This window comes from Cnephaeus nilssonii (genome assembly GCF_951640355.1).
Source record: "Cnephaeus nilssonii genome assembly, chromosome: 6".
Lineage (NCBI taxonomy): Eukaryota > Metazoa > Chordata > Mammalia > Chiroptera > Vespertilionidae > Cnephaeus > Cnephaeus nilssonii.
The window spans coordinates 94,636,481-94,660,548 of NC_137077.1; the positions used below are offsets into that span (position 1 = coordinate 94,636,481).

Genomic DNA, 24,068 nt, shown 5'->3' on the forward strand with positions numbered 1-24,068 from the left:
CAGAGGCTTTTGCAATTTTGCAAGTCTTGTCTCATAAGGGTGACTCCAGCACAGAACTTCTCCCAGCGTAGACACAGCTGATCCTCATGGCCAATTGGCCTGGAGGTCAATTCCTCCCAATGATACCAACAACAGTCAAGACTTAACTACAGCAAGGCTGTACACACAGTACACAAAGGGGTGCACTAAAAGTGTCCACCTCAGGTAACTGGGGGAGGCTGAACCACTGGGCCCGATAGGACACCTACCACACAAAGCTACTCTACCAGCTCAGGGAAGCAGCAAAAATGCGGAGACAAAGAAACAGATCACAAATGAAAGAAATGGAGGAAAACAAACGACTGGATATAGAGTTCAAAATCACGGTTATAAGGTTTTTCAAGAATTTCCTAGAAAAGGCTGATAAATTTAGCGAGACCCTCAAGGATATGAAAAAGGACCAACTAGAAATTAAACATACACTGACTGAAATAAAAAATATTATACAGAGACCTAACAGCAGACTAGAGGACCGCAAGAATCAAGTCAAAGATTTGAAATACAAAGAAGCAAAAAACACCCAACCGGAAAAGCAAAAAGAAAACAGAATCCAAAAATATGAAGATAGTGTAAGGAGCCTCTGGGACAACCTCAAGCGTACCAACATCTGAATTATGGGGGTACCAGAAGAAGAGAGAGAGCAAGATACTGAAAACCTATTTGAAGAAATAATGACCGAAAACTTCCCCCACCTGGTGAAAGAAATAGACTTACAAGTCCAGGAAGTGCACAGAACCCCAAACAAAAGGAATCCAAAGAGGACCACACCAAGACACATCATAATTAAAATGCCAAGAGCAAAAGACAAAGAGAGAATATTAAAAGCAGCAAGAGAAAAACAGTTAATTACCTACAAGGGAGCACCCATACGACTGTCAGCTGATTTCTCAACAGAAACTATGCAGGCCAGATGGGAGTGGCAAGAAATATTCAAAGTGATGAATAGCAAGAACCTACAACCAAGATTACTCTGGCCAGCAAAGCTATCATTCAGAATTGAAGGTCAGATAAAGAGCTTCACAGATAAGAAGAAGCTAAAGGAGTTCATCACCACCAAACCAGTATTATATGAAATGCTGAAAGGTATTCTTTTAAGAAGAGGAGGAAGAAGAAAAAGGTAAAGATAAAAATTATGAACAACATATACATGTCTATCAAAAAGTGAATCTAAAAATCAAGTGAATAAAAAATCTGATGAACAGAATAAACTGGTGAATATAATAGAATCAGGGGCATAGAAAGGGAGTGGACTGACAATTCTTGGGGAAAAAGGGCTGTGGGCGTTGCGGGAAGAGACTGGACAAAAATCATACACCTATGGATGAGAACAGTGTGGGGGAGGTAAGGGCAGAGGGTGGGGTGGGAACCAGTTGGAGGGGAGCTATGGGGGTAAAAAAGAGGAACAATTGTAATAATCTGAACAATAAAGACTTATTAAATTAAAAAAAATCAAGCTAGACTCCCCCCCCCCCCCAAAAAAGAAAAATCACTAAGAGCAAAGATCCTATCTAATAAAGAGGGAATATGCAAATTGACCGTCACGACACCACAAATATGGTGACACCCATAGCCACAAGATGGCGGCGCCCAGTCCCCTTAGCCCTGCTGGTGTCCCCCATTCCTTTCAGCCCAGCCGGGGGTGGGGGGGGGGCAGCAGGCCCATGGTTCGGCCAGACCTGCCTTCAGCCCCCCAGCTGCCCAGGGCAAGCCCAACACGCAGGCAAGCCTTGGATGGCGGCTGCCCAGCCGCCCAGGGCTGGCCCCAAGCGCAGGCAAGCCTAGGATGGCGGCTGACTCACTGCCCAGGGCCGCCCGAGGCTCAGGTAACGAGCCTGCAGTGGCAGCAGCAGAGGTGTGTTGGGGGCGTTGCCTTCCCCTGATTACCAGGTTGCCTTCCACCCCTGAGGGCTCCCGGACTGTGAGAGGGGGCAGGCTGGGCTGTGGGACCCCCTCCAGTGCAAGAATTTTCATGCACCGGGCCTCTAGCATGTCAATAAAGACCAAGGATAAGATAACCCACACCCTTGTATTCCTAGTTACTGTGTACAGATGTGAAAGTTGGACAGTGAAGAAGGCTGATAGGAAAAAAATCAATTCACTTCAAATCTGGTTTTGGAGGACAGCTCTGTGGATACCCTAGACCTGTGGTCAGCAAACTGCGGCTTACGAGCCACATGCGGCTCTTTGGCCCCTTGAGTGTGGCACTTCCACAAAATACTACAGCCTGGGCGAGACTATTTTGAAGAAGTGGCGTTAGAAGAAGTTTAAGTTTAAAAAATTTGGCTCTCAAAAGAAATTTCAATCGTTGTACTGTTGATATTTGGCTCTGTTGACTAATGAGTTTGCCGACCACTGCTCTAGACCACCAGGAAGACAAACAAGTGGGTCCTAGGGCAAGTTAAGCATGAAATATCACTAGAGACAAAAATGACAAAGCAGAAGTGGTATTACTTCAGGCCCATCATGAAAAGGCCTGGTTCTTTGGAAAACACAATAATGCTGGGGAAAATAGAAGATAACAGGAAAGGAAGAAGACCACATATGAGTTGGATTGACTCCATAAAAGTGACATAGGCACGAATCTATAAGAGCTGAGTAGGACTATTGAGGACAGCACTCATGCATAGGGTTGCCTGGAGTTGGAGCTGGCTCAGTGGCACAAAACATAACAGGTTATGTAACTGTATTTTTCTAGTGCTTTTTAATATTGTTGAATAATTCTTTCACAGTTGACTTGAAATACGACCTTTATCATTATCCTAAATTCTCATGTATACCTGAACTTTTTCTGCAAGTCCATTGATCTGTCTATATCTGTGTTACTCCCCTATTAAGTCTTATAAATTTACAATATCTGTTAATATCATGCCCTTTCATTATTATTTTTTTAAAATTATACTTTCTTGTCTATTTTTACATGTAAACTTTAAAATCAACAATTTAAGATCTAAAATAAATTGTTGACTTGGGTTTAAATTTTGCTTAATATGTAGATTAACTACTCTCCATACTCAGTATTTGGCTATATTTTTTTCATTTCGAATTTTATCTTATGAATCTTCATAAGTTTTATACTTTTCTTCATATAGATTCCACATATTTTTTATTACTAGGTATTTTATTTTATTTTAATATTCTTATGTACAGGTTTGTGTATCTCTTGGTCTTGTGCAGTATTGGTCACATACTTATACTAAAAAATTATTTGTTAACTATTTGTTACGGAATTTTAAAAATATACCCTATAACAGTACAAAGAATTAACATACCATGGTTCTCAAATAGTGATAAACTTTCTGCTGTTCCTGTCTTAGTTAATAATATTTATAGCATTTGTGAATATTTCATAATATATTTTTAAAATACTTATTTATAATACATAATTTTATATATTTAGACATATTGGATTCTAAACACTTTGAGTTCACTGTCTTGGATTTTCTAGGTAGATATTCATATAATCTGCAAGTACAAATAGTTTATTAATTCCTTTCTAGTATTTCAACTTTAGAAAATTTATGTTACTGCATTGATTATAACTTTACAACTAACTTTTTAATAATGGCAGTGTTGTGGTATTTTGCCTTTTAATTTTAGATGGGAATGTGTTCTAGTGTTTGTTTTCTTAATTAATTTTTATTCTCATAACATTAGGTATGAGATTGACATCTTATGCAGTATGCTAGCTTTATGAACTTAAAACAGTTTTTGTAATCTCTCTGAGCACATCACATTTCTCATCTGTAAAAGGAATTCACCTCACAGAGTTCTTTTTGTATAGCATAATAAGATAAAGCATGTAAAAGAAGTTTTAAAGTTTTCACAAGGCCATATAAGTTACATGTACTTTAATGTATTTATTAAATTGATCTCACTTGTTCAGTTATTAATGATTTTCTATTTTTTCAATGTCCAAGTATGCTAATTCAAATTTTAAAAGAAGAATTAAAGATTATTAATAGACAATATTCTAAATACAGGGTGGGACAAAAGTACGTTTACAGTTGTGAGTATGCAAAACACAGTTTATTCTTGTATTATTATTTATTAACCTTTTGCTCTCGGATGTCGAGTGTGACTCGACATGGTTAGCATCAGTAGCAGCTCGTATGTCGAATTGTATTGAATGTATCAATAATTTGAAATATAAAAAAATCCAAATAAATAAGTTTGTATGAAAAGAAACTCCAGTTTTTTATTCTATTGCCATGCTTTGTAAAATCTGGGGTATTTAAAAAATTAAATCCTGAGTAGAATAAAGGAATCGAGAAAAAAGCAAGCGAGTGCAAAGGGTTAACTAGTGGCCCGGTGCACGAAATTCATGCACATTAAAAGGGGATTAATTAGAGGAAATAATATTGCTATTTGCCCTTTCTCTATAATAGAAGTGTCAGAGATGAAAAAATTAGTAAAATGTATATGAAAATCTCACTCCTGTCAGAGTCTGGGGCGTGCCGCGGGACCCAGAGTCAAGTCCCCGCCCACCCCTGGAGTCCCAAAATCGTGCGAGACCCAGACCCAGACCCAGGTCCCCCAGCACACCCTCAGGTCCCCTGGCGCCGGGGCGGGTGGCGTGGCCTGAGGTCCCCTGGCCCGGCACTGGGGTTGGGGGGGCGTGCCTTGAGGTCCCCCGTCAAGCCCAACCAGGCGGGGGATGCAGCCTGAGATCCCCCATAAAGCTGCGCCTGGCGGAGGGCGCAGTCTGAGATCCCCCATCACGCTCCATCGGGCGGGGAGCGCAGCCTCAGGTCCCCTGGCCCAGCACTGAGAGAGAGGCGCAGCCTCAGGTGCCCTGTCAAGCCCCGCCGGTTGGGGGTTGCAGCCTCAGGGCCCCCGTCAAGCCCCATCTTGTGGGGGGTGCAGCCTCAGGTCCCCCGTCAAGCCCTGCTGGGTGGGGGGCGCAGCCTCAGGTCCCCTGGCCCAGGGCTGGGCACAGCCTAGGTCCCCCAGCCTGGGGTGGGGGGCGTGGCCTGAGTTCCCCCAGCCCTGGGTGAGGGGTGCTGCCTGAGGTCCTCCAGCCCAGCACTGGGGCGGGGAGTGCACCTTGAGGTCCCCCGTCAAGCCCTGCTGGGCATGGGGCGCGGCCTGAGGTCCCTCGTCAAGTTCTGCCGGGCAGGGTGTGAAGCCTGAGGTACCCCGTCAAGCCCTGCTGGGCAGGGGGCACGGCCTGAGGTCCCCCAGCCTGACGCCAGGGCAGGGGATGCAGCCTGAGGTCCCTTGTCAAGCCCCACTGGGCAGGGGGCGCAGGCTCAGGTCCCCTGCCCCGGCCCAGCGCCATGCAGCCTCAGGTCCCTGCTGATTACTCCTTAAGGCTCCTTACGAGAACTCCGTTGTGGGTGCAGCCATCTTGTGTTATGGAAACCCCGCCTCCGCTGTGGGCGCCTCTATCTTTGTGATGGTGTGACAGTCAATTTGCATATTCCCTCTTTATTAGATAGGACTAGAGGCCCGGTGCACGAATTCGTGCACGGGTGGGGTCCCTCGGGGTGGCCTTGGAGATTGGGCCCCAGCTCGCGCCCCCAGCCTCGCAGCCCCGCCTGGCACCCCACCTTGGCCTGGCGCCACACCCTCACCTGCTCCACCATCCCGCCTGTGTGGCGATCGATCGAGGCCGGGACCCTGCCTGGCTCCCTCAGCACCTGGGAGCCAGGAGGCGGCCCTGCCCCCCACTGCCGCTGCCACTGGTCACCATCTGTGGGGCAATCAGCGGGGCAATCGGCTCCCGCTTGCACTTGCCTTGGCCTGGCACCTCCCACTTTCCTGCTCCACCATCCCGCCGTGGTCCCGCTCTCATTGGGGCCCATCAGGGCCAGCAGTGCCTCCACTGCCTCCCACTGCCAGTACTGTGTCGCTGCTCCCACCATGTTCCGCGCCACCACCTGGTGGTTAGCGCACATCATAGCAAGCAGTCTCGGTTGAATGACCACCCAAGGGGACAATTTGTATATTAGGCTTTTATTATATAGGATAGTTGTATTTTCCATACAAATAACTGTAAGCCTACTTTTGCCCATCTGGTAAGTCTGTTTGCAAATAGCAACCCATAGTGCTGCTGCTGCAATGCGTTGGTTGTGTTTCTTGAAGTACTGTTTGTTACCACTGCCAGGGGTAAACGAAAGCATGAAAGAATGCTTGGGTAAACAAAACAGTTCTGTTTCAGAAGAACACCCAGATACTCAAACAATTTATGTGTGCCTATTCTTTGTATGCAATTATTATTTTTCTTATTTATCCTGTGAGTATTCCAGTTTGCATTAGAATAATGCCTTCATGTGGTGGTTTTTCCCTTCCAGTTAATTGGTGATGTTATAGCCACATTATGTTATAAAAACTTATGCTATAAGAGACTTTTCTTTATTTGCTAATAGGGAGTAAAAAGTAAGTACTGTAAATACTTGTTGATTGCAAATGGCCCATTTCATACATTATTTCAAGTTTGGTACAGTGAATTGTACTTATTGTTTAGGATCTGGTTGTATAAATATGGTTGTTTTTATTATAAGCATTTGAATGAGTTCCAGAAAATTGTAGGGGGAGGGCAATTCTAGAAAAGCACATGTTCAGCGTAGGAGTTGGGCACATGAAACAGGTATTCACTGTATCATTTAGACCATGTGTTAAAATAAAGTAAGAAATGTTATCCTATTATTGTATAAAATAATTATAGTACTCCTTTACTTTTGATAAATGTCACATTGTAGGAAGAGAAGAACGAGAATAAGTTTGGAGAAAGGCAAATAAAATGATTGGGGGAAGGGTACTGTAGTATATAAACTTTAAGTTTATTTAAACTTTTAGAGATGGATTTTGAAGTATAGAAAACTGATTATACAAGTAAGTTGAGTATGGGCTTGGTTGTAAATCTCAGTTTTATGAGCTGATTGTTTCTTTTGTAATCTTGAAATAGGACAGTTGTATAGAGGCTCTGCAATACTTTAGTTTGCTGCTGAAAACATAATGAATTTCTATGCAAATTTAGGTATATTCATAAATGACAGATCTATAGTTAGTTACTAATAGTATTAAGCTATTTTAAGACTAAACCTCAGTCTTCTGAGGTTTAACTGAAGGTAATAAGTATGCTTTCCCATGTGGGTGCTATTTCTCATAAGTGTGAGAGGAACATAGCTTCTTTGTGACTCAAGATGTAGAATTGTGACCAATGATTGAACACTAAAGAAGATACACTTTGGCATTGTAGTGTTGGGAGCAATTTTTTAACCAAGTTGTCTAAACATAAAGTGGAAAATAAAGAATTCTATCTTTTTACAGATGGTTTAAGCATATCCTGAATGACAAATTAATGGAATTGTTGTAGAGGAAACTCAAGTACTGGACAGGTGTTTAGATTAAATCACTTGTATAGGCCTACCAGCGCTGAGATTTTAAAATACTAGGAACCAGCATTAGTTAGAAAACATTGGCCTGAATGGGCTGAATCTAGAAAAAATACAATAAGTTATGCTGAAACCTGAAGATGGTTGGTTTGCCTATAAAAGTTGATGAGCCCAAGCTCATAATTTTTACAGTTTTTAACAATACTTAAAAATTTTAAAAATAATGAAATGGTAATGGAAAGACGTATAAACAGTATATATGTAGTCCATAATAGGGCATGGTAGTGCTCCAGTCCTCTGAGTACCTTATGTCCTCCTTAAACTAGTAGTGAGAGAAAGGGAGGGCTGAAAATTATTCTAAGGTTTCTGGCTTGAATAATTAAGATAATGGTGGGGGATGCCATTAATGGAGAGATGGAGAAAGAGCTGAAAGAATAGGAAGCTGTGTGGGACAGTCTTACTCAGTTGTCTTTCATTGTCTGATTTAATTATTTAGGTCTTGAATTCTGTTTGCTCTCTAATGGCATCTTATCTTTTCAGGTGTCACATTATTTCAAAAGGAATAAGAGATGTCTTAAAGAGGTTTTTACTGGATTAAAAAAACCTCTTAGGAAAAGAGAGTTCTTTACAGAAAAATACCAGTTGATAAATATGGAAGGAATGATAGAATCAGAAAAACCATTTTGTAATTCCCAGTTTAACAATTGATTCAGACAATCATCTTGGATGCTAAAGCCATTTGATGAAAGTTTGTTGGGAAATAAAATATTCCTTTTGTTTCCAAGTATCGCCTCACAAATTATATAGCTTTGTTAAGCTGTTAGTCACCAGCTTAACAAAATGATCAGTCTTAGCATCATTATATATGTGTATATCCTATCTAATAAAAGAATAATATGCAAATTGACCGTCACTCCAAGACACAATATGGCTGCCCCCATGTGGACACAAGATGGCTGCCACAAGATGGCCTGCAGGGGAGGGCAGTTAGGCATGACCAGGCCAGCAGAGGAGGGCAGTTAAGGGTGACCAGGCCAGCAGGGGAGGGCAGTTAGGGGTGACCAGACTGGCAGAGGAGGGCAGTTAGGGGTGACCAGACTCGCAGAGGAGGGCAGTTAGGGGTTACCAGGCCTGCAGGGAAGGGCAGTTAGAGGCAATCAGGCCAGCCGGGGAGCAAGTAGGCATTGAGCAGTCTGGCAGGGGAGTGGTTAGGGGGTGATCAGTCTGGCAGGCAGAAGCGGTTAGGGGCAATCAGACAGAGGCAGGTGAGCAGTTTGGAGCCAGCAGTCCTGGATTGTGAGAGGGATGTCCGATTGCCGGTTTAGGCCCGATCCCTGTGGGGTCCCAGATTGGAGAGGGTGCAGGCTGGGCTGAGGGACAACCCCCCCCCCCCCCGTGCACGAATTTTGTGCATCGGGCCTCTAGTGTGTGTGTGTGTGTCCTATCTAATAAAGAGAGAATATGCAAATTGACTGTCACTCTGCCACAAAGATGGTGGCGCCCATAACCACAAGATGGCGGTGCCCAATCCTCTCAGCCCACCGGAGGCCACCAGTCCCGGCAAGGGGGGGGGGAGCGCTGAGAGCAGGCATCGTGAGCGGCCTGGTGGAATGCTTGCTTTGTCGCCATGGCAACGAGGCAAGCATTCCACCCAGGCTGCAGAGGGCCTCTGGGCAGCGGGCACGGATTGGCGGGGAGGGGGGGGGGGGCGCGTGTGGAACGCTTGCGTTGTTGCCCTGGCGACGAGGCAAGTGTTCTGAGCCCAGCTGTGGAGGGCAGTTGGGGGCCATGAGGCCAGCCAGAGGGCCTCTCGCCAGGCCGGGCGCGGAACGCTTGCATCGTCATCCCAGTGATGAGGCAAGTGTTCTGTGCCCAGCTGCAGAGGGCCTCTGGCCGGGGAGGGTAGTTGGGTGCCATGAGGCCGGCAGGGGAGCGCATTTGGGGGTGAGCAGGCTAGCGGGGTGCAGTTGGGGACAAGCACGCCAGCTGGGGGGCAGTTGGGGTTGAGCAGGCTGACAGGCAGAGTGGTTAGGGGCGATCGGGCAGGCAGGCAGGTGAGCGGTTAGGAGCCAGCGGTCCCGGATTACGAGAAGTATGTCCGACTGCCGGTTTAGCCCGATCCCACAGGGACATCCCCCAGTAGTCGGACATCCCCCAAGGGGTCCCAGATTGGAGAGGGTGCAGGCCGGGTTGAGGGACACCTCCCCGCCTCCCGTGCACGAATTTCGTGCACTAGGCCACTGGTGTGTGTGTGTGTGTGTGTGTGTGTGTGTGTGTGTGTGTGTGTATCTTCTGATGTGATGCAATACGAAAAAAAAGTTACCTATGAAGTATTCTTGCCCAAAATGTTTAACTTAAGTCTTTAGGTACTTACCATATTATTCCTTCAACTTTTCATTAGGTTTAAAAATTTTAAATGGTAAATTTTTTCAAAGTATGATTTTTAATGACTATTAGAATCTTTTGTAGCTATATGTAACAATTTGTTATATAATTAAACTAGAGTCCCGGTGCATGACATTCGTGTACTGGTGAAAGGTCCCTCAGTGCGACCTGTGTCCTCTGGCAGTTCAGAACCCTTTGGCGGACATCCCCAAAGGGGAGTGGGCCTAAGCCGGCGAGCAGAATCCTCCAAGGGGAATGGGCCTAAGCTGGCAGGTGGACAATCCCCGAGGGGAGCGGGCCTAAGCCAGCAGGTGGACATCCCCTGAGGGTCCTTAGTGCTGCCGCGGAGGCAGAAGAGGCTCCTGCCACTGCTGCTGCGCTCACCAGCTGTGACCCCGCTGGCAAGCCCGGCTTCTGGCTGAATGGCGCTCCCCCTGTGGGAGGGCACTGACCACCAAGCGGGCAGCTCCTGCATTGAGCATCTGCCCCCTGGTGGTCAGTGTGCATCATAGTGACTGGTCGTTCCTTTGTTCGGTCGATTTGCATATTAGCCTTTTGTTATATAGGATGTAAATCTTAGGGATGAATAGTGGTTTAGGAGCTTAAATAAACTCTCACATATTTATTTAAACCTATAATGTAATAAATATAGCACTAAAAGTAACTCTGAGTGACTGTAACTTTGTGAACATTTCACCTATTCTTCCTTGGAACCTCCTGCTCTCATTAAAGCTGAGCCCTGAGCCTCCAGGAGACTGAATTGATAAGGATATGGAAATAGTGTGATAGGTATTGTCAACTATACAGATCCCATAGTTCCATAACAGTAAGGAGCTCAAAATTTGGTATTATCTGTCTATAAGTTAAGTTAGTTAGCCACTGCTGGTATGTTGTGGTACCTCAATGTGATTTTAGTTTAATTTCACTGATAATTAGTGAATATGAGCATATGATTAATGGCCATTTGAATATCTTTTGTGACGATATTCTTTCAAATCTTTTGCCTGTTTTTCTACTGGGTTTTCTTATTTTTTTCTTATTGATTTGTAGGAATTGGTATCCTTTGTTGAATACACATGTATTGCAAAATTTTTCTGTCATCCTGCTGTGGCTTACATGTTTACTTTTGTAACTGTCTTTTGATAAGTTATTCATTTTAGCACAATTTAATCATTTTTCTCTTGTGTGTGCAGCAATTTTTGTGTCCTACTTAAGAAATTGTTGCCTCAAGTTTTTTTCAACATTTAGAACTACAATCCATTTAGGATTAATGTTTATATATTGTGTTAGATAGGGTCAAGATTTATTTTATATATTGTGATTACTGTAACTTTATAATAAGACTTTGTAATAAGTCAGATAATATAAGTCTTCCAATTTGTTTTTTAAGATGGTTGTGGCCAATCTAGCTCCTGTTTATTTTCCATACACATTTTAGAATTAGTTTATCAAGTTATACCAAACCACACACAGACACACCCAAAGCACAAAATCTATTGGGATTTTGATTGTGATTGCTTTGAATCTATAGATCAGTTTTGGGGATACTTAACACTTTTATGATACTGTGAACCTTCCAATCCATGAACATGGTAAACCATTTATTTAGAACTTGAATTTCTCCCAGTCTTCACAGTTTTCATTGAAGTTCTTACATGTTTTTTCTTACATTTATAACCAGGTATCTAATCTTTTATCTTATTGTAAACTGGGGGCCCAGTGCACGAATTCATGCACCTTGAAATGAACTGTGGGCTGCGAGGCTGCGGTGGGCACAGGGGTGGGTCTCAGCCCATCCTCCATGCCTTCACCTGGCCCCTCCTGCTGTGCCCCCCACCCCCGTCCTCCCGTCCCCCCTCTCTGCCAGCAGCCCCACTCCCGCCGCCACCGCTTCCACGTGCTGATGGCGCCAGCCCCACTTGCACATGCTGATGGAGCAATTGGGGCCGGCACCAGCAGTGGGTGCGAGAGGTGGCTCCGGTGCCAGCAGCAGGTGTGAGCAAGGCTGGCGGCGACAGCAGGTGTGAGCGCCAGGCGGGACCAAGGCATGGGAGCAAAGAATTTTCAGTAACTACTACAGGCTCGCCCAAAGGTTCCAGATTCCTGACTAGTTGGCAGGTAGACTTTTATGCCACAAATTTAATATCAGTCTTTCGGAGCCACCTGATGATCTGTTGGGGCAAAATACCCCGTTGGAGTTGTCTAAGAGTATTGTAACATTTTGATGTCATCTATCAAGAATGATCCCATGCCAGGTAATGAAATTTGTAGTGTCAGTACCTCAAGGTAGCTCTAAAGCAGAAAAGCTTAGGGGTTGGATTTAAGTAATTTATCTTCATTGTGAGATATGTGAAAGTAAGACACCTTCACATATATTATCTATTCTCTAGTACAAGCCTATTTCTGTGAAAGTTAAGTTACAAAAGCTGCCTCCTTTGAAAGATCCCGGTGTATTGTTTTGATGGAGACAGCAACCTTCATTCCTATGAACTTATATGATAAATGGCCTTTTGTGGGAGTTGCCATTTAGAAAATTATTTAACATTTGAGTCCAGTTACCCAGAAGACAAATTGATTCTTTATAAGGAAATGGTACAAAGAAAGCTGGGTGACTCCCAGAGGAAAATGGGGTATAAACTCAATAGTCATTGATATAGACTGAATGTTTGTGTCTCCCCAAAATTCATGGTGTTGGTATTTGGAGGTGGGCTCTTTGGGAGGGCAAGCCCTCATGAATGGAATTAGTGCCTTTATGAAAGAGACTCCAGATAATTCCCTTGCCCTTTCCACCATGAGAGAATACAGCAACAAGATAGCTAGCTATGTATGAACCAGGCCCTCAGCAAACACTGAATCTGCCAGTGCCTCAGTCTTGGACTTCTCAGCCTTCAGTGCTGTGAGCAATTTCTGTTGTTTCGAAGGCACCCAATCTATTTTTTAGTCAAATTATGAGTAAATTTTAGCCAGGCTTATACCACGGAGTGAGTAAAAATGAAAAAAACAATTTTAAGGATAATGGCCTTATAGGTAAACTTAGTTAAAGGTAACCTTAATAGCAAAAGAGGAAAGAAGATAGGTAGGAAAACAAAGAATAGAATAACAGATTGAAGCATGATAGTCACTAACTAGTCTTGTTCTGGAGGCTTTGGTTGGAGTATTCTTCTTCCAAAGACCTTCTGCTTCTAAGGTTCCAAAGATTCCTAAGAATCTTCAACTTGAGGTCTGATTGGAATAGTCTTCCAGTGACTCAAGGCTGACTTATACTTTTTTAATTGAGACACGATTCCAAGCAGTTGCACTGCCAAACTAGTTGTTAACAGTAAATAAGTTCTTTCCATCAGATTCAAGGACTGTCTTTCTCTGTGTCTTTCATAAAACCATGTCTCCAGGTTTCAGGTTACATAGGAGTTGTTTAAGAGGATGTTGCGGAAAAGCTGTTTATACTGTTGATGGGAAGACTGGCTATATTGCATGAGTTCCTGGCAGACAGTATGGCCAGGTCTGCTAACAGTAGCATGGAGTTCAGGTCGGAGATATTTCTTAAATCGGGGGTGGGAAATGTCTGCCTTGCGGGCTGTATAAGACCTGCAAAACCATTTGGTCTGGCCCTGCCAAGGCATTAGGGGTGAGTTAATTAAATGTTTGACCAAATATAGCAGGCTAATTTTTAAGCTGATAATTTTGTACGGCCTACAAAAGGTATTATAAATATCCAAATGGCCCTTGGTAGAAAAAAGGTTCCCCACCCCTGTCCCAAAGGTATGGGCTGGTCTGTACTAACTCATAATTGGAGAGTGGTTGAGCCCCAGAAGGAATTTACAGTGGAACCTTGTTTCTCTAATGTCTCCCATCTCGAACAATTCACTTCAATCAGGTAATAATTCTTTCATGCTGATACCTGTATGATCAGTCACACATCTCTCAGGTGACAAACAAAGGAGAGAATGCATGCATATGAGTCAGTTTGCCACTGTTAAAATATAAGGATATTGTGCTGTGAATATTTTTGTGTTTTTTTTTGTTGCTGCTTAATATTATTATTAAATTTTCATTTTTACTGTATATTTCCTTTCCTTTTTGTTAAATTTCCATTTACATTTAATGTCCTTTTTGTTTTAAAGTGTTTATAGATTGAACAGTATAATATACATGTACTGTATGTAAGAAAGGTTAAAACAGGGAATCATTTGGGGGGTCTGGAATGGATTAATTCAATTTACATGATTTCTAATGGGGAAAAATGATTCAGGTTTTGAACAGCCTTCCAGAACGAATTAAGTTTGAGAAACGAGGTTCTACTGTATTTCATTTTCATTAAAGGCAATGGCAGTATCTTAGGCCATAGAAGTTCTAAGATCTTTGCTAATAGTAGTTTCAGAATTCCTTTTGTTCTACCTTTCTTGAAGATTAGAGGTGATATGGACAGTGAAGTTTCTGAGTAAGTGGAAGGGCTTTGGAAAACTTTAATAATAGCTTCAGCAAAATAGGTAACTCCTCATGAGAGAGACAGGTTGGTATTCCTCCGGATGGGAACATAAAATCATGTAAGTTTTTTGCTACTGTTTGAGCTGTAGATTTCCAACAAGGAAAGGCTTTAAGTCTACCCCAAGATAAGCAAACAACGACCAGGACACATTCAAAACCCTTGTATGAAAATCATTTGGAGGTGTTCAAAAGGATCTTGAGGTTTGGACTCTTGCCCATACCTCACTTTTACTGTTTTACCAAACGATTATGCTACTGAGAGATGAGACATAACAATTTCAGTACGTCAGTAAAGTCTTAGCAATTTCAGTAAAGTCTCCCATTGATTGGGTTCACTAACCAATTTCTCCTTACCAGGATATATAATTTTATGTGAAAACTAGAGGCCCGGTGCATGAAATTTGTGCATGGAGGGGGGTGTCCCTCAGCCCAGCCTGTACCCTCTCCAATCTGGGACCCCTCGAGGGATTGGGCCTAAATGGGCAGTTGGTTATCCCTCTCACAATCCAGGACTGCTGGCTCCCAACTGCTCGCCTGCCTGCCTTCCTGATTGCCCCTAACCACTTCTGCCTGCCAGCCTGATCACCCCCTAACCACTCTGCTGCCAGCCTGATTGATGCCTGATTGTTCCCCTGCCAGCCTGTTTGCCCCCAACTTCCCTCCTCTGCCGGCCCAGTCACCCCTAACTGCCCTCCCCTGCAGGGTTGATCGCCTCCAACTTCCCTCCCTTGCAGGCCGGGTGCCTCCCAACTGCCCTCCCCTGCTGGCCATCTTGTGGTGGCCATCTTGTGTCCACATGGGGGCAGGATCTTTGACCACATGGGGGCAGACATATTGTGTGTTGGAGTGGTGGTCAATCTGCATATTACTCTTTTATTAGATAGGATAGAGGCCTGGTGCAGGAGTGGGGGCCAGCTGGTTTGCCCTGAAAGGTGTCCCAGATAAGGGTGGGGGTTCCCTTGGGGCATGGGGCAGCCTGAGCAAGGGGCCTGTGGTGGTTTGCAGGCCAGCCATGCTCCTGGCGACCCAATCGGAGGCACTGGTATCTGGAATTTATTTACCTTCTACAATTGAAACTTTGTAGCCTGGAGCGGAGCCAAGCCTCCTGCATGCTCCACCGGCAGCTATTTCTGTTTGAGTTAATTCACCTTCTATAAGTGAAGTTTTGTAGCCTTAAGCAGAGGCCTGAGCCCGGCCAGGGTGTGCGGAAAGCTTTGCTTTCTCCGTTACCGTGGGCAACCCTGGCCTGGTCTCTCCAGCTCCGTGGCTGCTGCCATTCTGTTTGAATTTGTTTACCTTCTATAATTGAAACTTTGTAGCTTGAGTGGAGGCTTAGGCCTGTCAAGGGCAGGCGGAAAGCTTGTTTTCCTCTGTTGCCTGGGAAACCTTGCTCTCGGTGGCTGTAGCCATCTTGGTTTGGTTTATTTGCATACTCACCCTGATTGGCTGGTGGGCGTGGCTTGGGTGTAGCGGAGGTATGGTCAATTTGCATATTTGTCTATTATTAGGTAGGATTTCCCCAGGTTCCATTTGAGGACCTCTGAGGCCACAAAGAAACTGTCCTGGGAGCACTGGAAGTTAACTTAAGTAATCTGTACTGAAATTTCTCTCTATATTCCTCTTTCAACTCCAGAGATAGTCACTGGTATTCTTTAATAGCCTCTTTGAACCCAGATTTGGTCTTTTCTTATCATGAGGACTGGGATCTTAGTGGGGGACGCCTGTCTGCCATAAGGATCAGCCAGGGCATTTTATTTAACCTTCATGTTATCTCCTTTTAAAAAAATGGGCTTCTGCCCTAGCTGGTGTGGCTTTGTTGATTGAGCGTTGTCACATGCACTAGGAGGTTGTGTGCTTGATCCCCAGTATGGAGCGTGCAGGAGGCAGCTACCATGTTGTGCACTCACATCCATGTTTCTCTCTCTAAAAGCCAATAAACTATTCTTTTAAAAAAAGGGGAGGGGGCTTCTATCTTTATAATAGTTATCCCTTTAGCAAACATAAATGTTGAGGTCAAGAACTATCATTATTTCTGGAGCATTCCAAAATTATGGACTATCCCCAAAGCAATCCACTCTCAGTTTGTGTATATTAACCCTTTAATCTCTGGCTAATTTGCTCCCTAACTGGCAAAGTGTAGTGAATGCATTCAGTTATATCATCTGGGCATGTCTTGCTTCTAGTAAGGGGTCACATTCTATGGGTAATTTAAGATCTGTTCCAACATATCTTGCTTCATTTTTTCTTGTTTCCTTCTTGAGATAAGACCCATTAATAACGAAGATTAAGTCTGAGTTTTCTAGAGGAGTTTATGATAAGTCTATTCAGGGCACAATATACCAGCAGAGATGAGTTTCCCCTTTTGGGGGAAAATAGAGGAGTAGCAGGGATCAGCAAACTTTCCTGTAAAGGGCCAGATTATAAATGTTTTAGGCTTTGTGGTCCATATAACAGTGTTGTGTTTTATTTTTTTAAACAATCCTTTAAGCATGTAAAAACCATTCTTAGCTCATGGGCAGTGAAAAAAACACACAACAGAATGTGGGCTGAATTTGACTCGTGGGCCAGATTCATTGTTGTAATGCTGATCCCTGAAGCATTACAACAATGAATGGAAATGTGTGAGGGATAAAGTTAATAGGATTTTGTATGAGCTAAGCTTCCTTGCTCAGACATGTTTTGTCTTTTCAGTGAGCTACAAAGATTGTACAGTATGAAGGACCTTGGAGTTAAAAGAAGATCTTTACTGTGGCTATTGTTAGCCTTTTGCCACTGGGTCAAGAGAAACTTTAGTAACCTCTAGATTTCTGATGATTCTCATGAAGTTAAGTCAGAACACCAAGGGCTTGTTCAGATTTTTCATGGATGAATAGGTGGAAAAGTTTATGATGATTAGGTAACCTCAGAGTAGGGAGTTGTTGAAGTGCTTATTTTAAATTGCAAAAGATCTGTTCATGGTTAGGTTCCCAGGGAAGAGGTTTGTTATTGAGGACTTAGTTAAATCATTTAATAATCATACAATTATTGAAAAATGGGAACCCATTATCTACAATAGTCAGTGAGATCTAGGAATCTTTGTGTTTTAGTTACATGCCTTGGAGTTCTGAACAATTTTTAATCTGTCAATAGTAAGGGATTTACCTCCTTAGGATAAAGCATGAGCTAGATAGTATATTTTATTAAGATTGTAACTTCTCTTTGGGAATCTTATGTCCTTTCTGAGCTAAAATAGAAAAATGTAATCCGTCTTAGAGCTTACCTCATATTTTGAACACAACAAAAGGTCATTCAGATATTAAAACTAGAATAGAGCCTGGCTGATGTGGCTCACTGGTTGAGTGTCGATCTATGAACCAGGAGGTCATGGTTCGATTCCTGGTCAGGGCACATACCCGGGTTGCAGGCTCAATCCCTAGTGTGGGATATGCAGGAGGCAGGCAATTGATGATTCTCTCTCATCATTGATGCTTCTATCTCTCTCTCCCTCTCCCTTTCTCTCTGAAATCAATAAAAACAATAATATATATATATATATATATATATATATATATATATGTGTGTGTGTGTGTGTATATATATATACACACACATATATACATATATATATATGTATGTATATATGTGTGTGTGTGTGTGTGTGTGTGTGTATATATATATATATATATATATATATATATATATATATTTTTTTTTTTTTTTTTTTTTAAAGTAGAGTAGAAACCCAGGGATATTTAAGATCCCCAAGTACTGGTTGAGGATTTGTTGAAACATTGGAAGGTGCCTCAGTAAACTCCTCTGGCATAACTGTCCAGAGGTACTGTAAATTTTCTCAAGACAGACGATTATCAACTAGTTTGATTTAAAGAAACACTACAGAAAGACATAGATCTGCAAGTGTGATATATGTAGCTTCAGGAGACTGTGATGGTACTGTTTTTGTTTGGTTCTGTGGGAAAGTGAAGTGGAAAGGAGGATGAATATTCTATTTTATAGCCCTGAGATCCTGAATAAATCTGTATTCCTTTCCGTTGTGTTTTTTCTAATCACAAATATGGAAATATTACAAGGATTAGTATGAGGTGAGTCCATTCTCTAAGGTTTTCAACTGTTAGTTTTAGTCCTTTTAGCTTCTGCTCTAGAGAGTATTGTCCAAATTTGGGAAGATATTTGGATGGGCTGGTCAGACCTTGGTGGGTTCAGCCCCAATAAACCTGCCAATATCAGTAGCCTTTTGGGTGTGTTTTTTTTTGGTGCACAAAAAGTCAACTTACTGGAGATACTCAACTTGGGCTTGGTTTATATAGAGAGACACCATTAAATGAATGTCCAAATTAGCTGTGACTTGGTTATTGAAAAGGAAGACCTTGAGGATTTTAAGGAAAGGGCCATTAGGAGAACATTTAATTTGGTCATCCCTTTTGCACAGTAGAGCCCTCCCTATTAGATTACCTGTAGAGATGTCACAAAGGGGAGGAAACAATGTTTCTTTGGTAAAGGCCTGCCAGTGAGTTGAGATAGTACTGTCATCTGTGGGTTATGAGGAATGCCACCGCTGAAGTAGTATGTCAGCTCCAGGGGAGAGGTTCTGTAACAGGGGTAGGATTTAAGGTTGATATTGCATCAGCATTAACACGGATTTTGCAAGGTTGTACTTTAATATTTAGAGAAATTTCTCCCTGTGAGTTTAAGGGTAAAATGGGACGTTATTCATCCTATCATCTTCCTTGGTCACCCACTTAATTTTTTTCCTTCCCTTTCTTAGCAGTGTCAGAACTATTATTTTTCCATTGTCCTTTCTAATTATAGTATCTTCAAGTGTCTTTATAAAGAGACTCCCTTTATTAACTTGGATGTTTTGTGCTCTTGCTATTTCTTTAATGGTAATTCTAGAGATTAAAACATGCATTTTTTTACTTACCAGTGTCTAATATTAATTGGTGCATGGACCGTTTTCCAATGTACCCTTTTCCAACAGTGCAAGATATTAGAGTATTTCAACTTTCTTTACTGCACCATTCCTGACTTAACATGACAGTGTTGTATTTTTATTCTGTATGTTTAAACTCTATAATATACTGTCATTGTTGTATACACTCAGTGATCATTTAGAATTACTACCACCTTTACCATTTCTTATTCCTGCCTGCATTACTGTGCTTCCGTTTTGGATCATTTTCAGTCTGAAGAACACTCTAATATTTTGTTTAGTGTGGAACTGTTGCTAACAAACTATTTTAATTTGTCTGAAAATGTCATTATTTCAACATCAGTCTTGATAATTCACTGAGTGTAGAATTCTAGATTAGCAATTGTTTTCTTTCAGTATATTAAGATATTCTTGCTCTTCTGTTTTCTGTTGATCCTGTTAAGAAATCAGCTGTTAGTTCTATTAACTGTTCATTTGCAGGTAATGTGTCTGCATTATTGTGCTTCCTTTTTTGATCTTTTTTTTTTTTACCTAAAAAAAAAACCTTGGTACTTATGCTGCTATGATTCATAATTTGAATCTAAAATTTGCTGTTATTAGTTTTATGAATTATTATGCTTTTGGCTGCAAATAATAGAAAATTCTGTCTCACCGATGATTTAAATTGTAAGGAAGTTTTAATATCTCATAAAACCATTAAATCAAGATTTAAGGCAACCTCAAGTTATAGTTTTCCAAGCACAGTGCCTCATTGTTGTCATTAAGATTTTAGGTTTTAGTCCTAGCCTGTTTGGCTCAGTGGAAAGAGCGTTGGCCTGTGGACTGAAGGGTCCCGGGTTTGATTCTGGTCAAGGGCAAATGCCCGGGTTGGGGGCTTATTCCCCAGTAGGAGGCAGCCAGTTGATGATTCCCTCATCATTGTTTCTATCTCTCCCTCCCCCTTCCTCTCTGAAATCAGTAAAAAAAAAATAAAAAATAAAAAAAAAAATATATATATATATCCTATCTAATAATAGAGTAACATGTAAATTACCATCACTCCGCTACGCCCACGATTGGGCGGCGGGAGGCTGGGGGGCGGGACTCGGGGTGGCCTATCCGGCCATTGAGAGGCACGGATCCGCTGCCACTGAGCGGGGCTACCCTGCTGTTGAGAGGTGCAGGTGTGCCTCTCAAAGGCCAGATCTGGGGCCGCTGAGGGGGTCCCACCCCCTGCGCCTCTCAACAGCAGGGTAGCCCCCCTCAGCAGCCGCGGACCATCAAAAGTGGGGAAGCGAGCTCTGGCCTCAGTCAGCGAGCCACGGAAACCCGGCAGAGGATGGAGAGCAGCGACAAGGAAGACATGGAGAAGCACCGCATCCACCTACGCCCCGTCACTCTGCTCGCACGCTGCACCTCCTGCCCTGTGAAGTCCGGGTTAACCGGCCCGCCCCTGTGGGGCGCTTTTTCACCCCGGCCATCCGTCAGGGTCCCGATGGACTCCAAGTGTCGTTTCGGGGCCGCAGTCTGAGGGGCGAGGAGGTGGAGGTGCCGCCTGGCCTGCTGGGATACGTGATGGTGATGGAAGAGAAGTTGGTGGGGAAGCAGGACTTTTCAGCGGGATCCGACAAGGAGGAGCAGGAGCTGGTGGAACCCCCGGAGGCGCTGGAGCGGGACTTCGACCGCTTTATTCGTGCCTCCGCCAGTTTCAGCCGCTTCACCCTGTGGGGCCTGGAGAGCATCCCTGGCCCGGATGCCAAAGTGCGTGCGGCCCTGACCTGGCCCAGCCTCGCCGAAGCGATCCATAAACAGGTGCCACAGGACTGAGAACCAGTGCTTGAAACTGGAAGCCACCGATCCCTTCACCAGCTCTCCACTTTGGATCCACTGAGTCCACCACCCCAATAAATGAGCTCTTTCACAGCAAAAACAAAAACAAAACAAAACAAAAGTGGGGGACCTGGGTGCCTGTCTGCTCCGGCACCAGGCCTTTCAGAAGCCTCCGCCGAGCCGGAGGCTTCTGAAAGGCCTGGTGCACCAGCGGACAGGCACCCAGCTCCACCGCGAAAAGCGAAAGCGTGTAGGGGATCCTACACGTGCATGATTCAATCATGCACTGGGCCTCTAGTATATATATAAAGGTTTTAGGTTTTTCCCTCTTTGTACCTGCTGTCCTCAATATCAATTACAGAGGTCGTCCCCATAGAGCAAGGGATCCAAACCCTAGGCTGGGGGACTTAAACCAGAAGAGGAGTCCCCATAACATCTGGCTTTGAAAACCAGCGGGGCTTACTTCTGGAAGAGCTGAAGGGCTATAGAAAATCCAGGTTGTCCTCTTCCTAAGTCCTGGCACAGCAGCAGCAATTTGAAAAGCACCCTAGGTCATATGTGAAGGTGATACTTCGACTAATTTTAGGTTGCGTGCTGGAGGGACAGGGATCTGTTGGAACTTTCTCCTGAGTCAGAAGTGCTGGCAGGTGCCCCCAGACCCCCACCTTCTTTAACTTGCCTTGTCTGACACTGGCAGGCACAATTTCTGACACTCTCCATTTACTTTGCTAACACTGTTCACCCCACCCTGGCACTTCCCTGAGAACCTACCCAGGCTAGCAGCCCTCCAAAGTGACTCCTGCCCTGCCATACCGTGTGGGCAGCCTCAGTCAGCACTGACACATAGCAATATGTCTGTAACAGTGTGGCTGGGTCACACTGAAGGCTTGCCCTGCATACCAGTGAGCCTGCAACAGTTGTGGCCAGGCCGTACAGCCAGCAGGCCAGGGGCCAGCTATACAAGTTGTGGCTCAGCCACAGCAGGAGGCTACACTGGTCTAACCAGGGAATATTTCTGGAGCACCCGGCTCTGGTGACAAAGAGGGTTCCACCATTGGACTCTACAGGACACCTTCTAAATAACTCCACGTTTTCAAAACCAGGAGGTTAGCTGACCTACCTAATACATAGAAATTAGCAGGCAAAATGAGGAAATAAAAGAATATTTTTCCAGACAAAACCCTAGAAAAAGAACTAAGTGAAACTGAAAAAAGCTGTCTATTAGATGAATAGTTCAAAGTAATAGTCATAAAGATAAGCTTATTAAACTCTGCAGATAAGTAAAGATTGTTTTAAAAAAGGACCTATCAGAACTGAAGAATATAACAACTAAAATGAAAAATACACTGGAGTAAATCAACAGTAAATGAGATGATGCAGAAGAATGGATCAGCAATCAGGAAGACAGGATAGAGGAAATCACCCAATTGAAAGGCCAAAGAAAGGAAAAAGAATTAAAAAGAATGAGGATAGTCCATCCCTGTGAACTCTTTTGTTCTTTCACTTCAACTCTTTTTTGGAAGTCTAGAGTTTGAAGACCAGGGAAAAGATGTCAGAGCTTTTGAAGGTGTTTTCTAATCCACTATAGGTGTCCATCATTTTAACCTTTTACTCACCAGATAGTTTTTCTATTTAATTTTTTTCTTTCACATTTTATTTTGGAGATAAGTCTTATGAAGTATTTTTATCTAAGATTTCCTACATGTATTTTTAGTATAGGTTTATTTTGAAAACTATGATTAGGAAATACAAGCCAAAGGCCATTTCCAAGTTTCTTTAAACATCACCAATTTAAATACTTTGCTTTTAATTCAGCTTAAGGAAATCAAACATTAGAATACAAGTTAACTCTGCAGCCATGGGTTATATGTTTTGGAGAATTGGGTGACTAGGATGTAATAACTTACCTGTTTGTAGTTTTGTGGGGGTTTTTTTATTATTTGAATCAGCCTTTTAAAAAAATCTTTATTGTTCAGATTATTACAAATATTCCTCTTCCCCCCCCCCCCATAGCTCTCCTCCACCTGGTTTCTACCCCACCCCAGGCCCTCACCCCCCCCTCTCCTCGTCCATAGGTGTAAGATCTTTGTCCAATCTCTTCCTGCACCCCCCACACCCCCTTCCCCCAACTAAGAATTGTGATTTCCACTCCCTTTCCATGCCCCTGATTCTATCCATTCACAGGTTTATTCTGTTCATCAGATTTTTTATTCATTTGATTTTTAGACTCACTTGTTGATAGATATGTATTTATTGTCACTTTGTTGTTCATAATTTTTTATCTTTACCTTTTTCTTCTTCTTCCTCTTCTTAACACATAAGCACCCAGTCAGTCACTGGTGACTAACACTATACTTTCCGTTCAGAAGACAAAACAGGCTGGGCCCTTAACATGTTAAAGAATACCCTTCAGCATTTCATATAATACTGGTTTGGTGGTGATGAACTCCTTTAGCTTCTTCTTATCTGTGAAGCTCTTTATCTGACCTTCAATTCTGAATGATAGCTTTGCTGGGTAGGGTAATCTTGGTTGTAGGGTCTTGCTATTCATCACTTTGAATATTTCTTGCCACTCCCTTCTGGCCTGCATAGTTTCTGTTGAGAAATCAGCTGACAGTCGTATGGGTACTCCCTTGTAGGTAACTAACTGTTTTTCTCTTGCTGCTTTTAAGATTCTCTCTTTGTCTTTTGCCCTTGCCATTTTAATTATGATGTGTCTTGGTGTGGTCCTCTTTGGATTCCTCTTGTTCGGGGTTCTCTGCGCTTCCTGGACTTGCAAGTCTATTTCTTTCACCAGGTAGGGGAAGTTTTCTGTCATTATTTCTTCAAATAGGTTTTCAATATCTCGCTCTCTCTCTTCTTCTGGCACCCCCATAATATGGATGTTGGTATGCTTCAAGTTGTCCCAGAGGCTCCTTACACTATCTTCATATTTTTGGATTCTTTTTTCTTTTTGCTCTTCTGGTTGGGTGTTGTTTTTTTGTTTGTTTGTTTGCTTTTGCTTCCTCGTATTTCAAATCTTTGACTTGATTCTTGGGATCTTCTGGTCTACTGTTGAATCTCTGTATATTATTCTTTATTTCAGT

At 43.1% G+C, this 24,068-nt stretch overlaps 2 protein-coding genes across 5 annotated transcripts in view; both read left to right on the top strand.

The window, feature by feature from the left end:
* CDK8 (cyclin dependent kinase 8) overlaps positions 1-24,068 on the top strand; it is a 161,803-nt gene that overhangs the window by 32,012 nt on the left and 105,723 nt on the right. The window lies entirely within an intron of this gene.
* On the top strand, positions 20,372-22,060 carry LOC307100849 (ribonuclease H2 subunit C-like). The gene is given in 2 exon segments (XM_079773479.1): positions 20,372-20,554; positions 20,557-22,060. Coding segments are annotated over 2 exon segments (486 nt in total). The 5' UTR covers positions 20,372-20,491; the 3' UTR covers positions 20,980-22,060.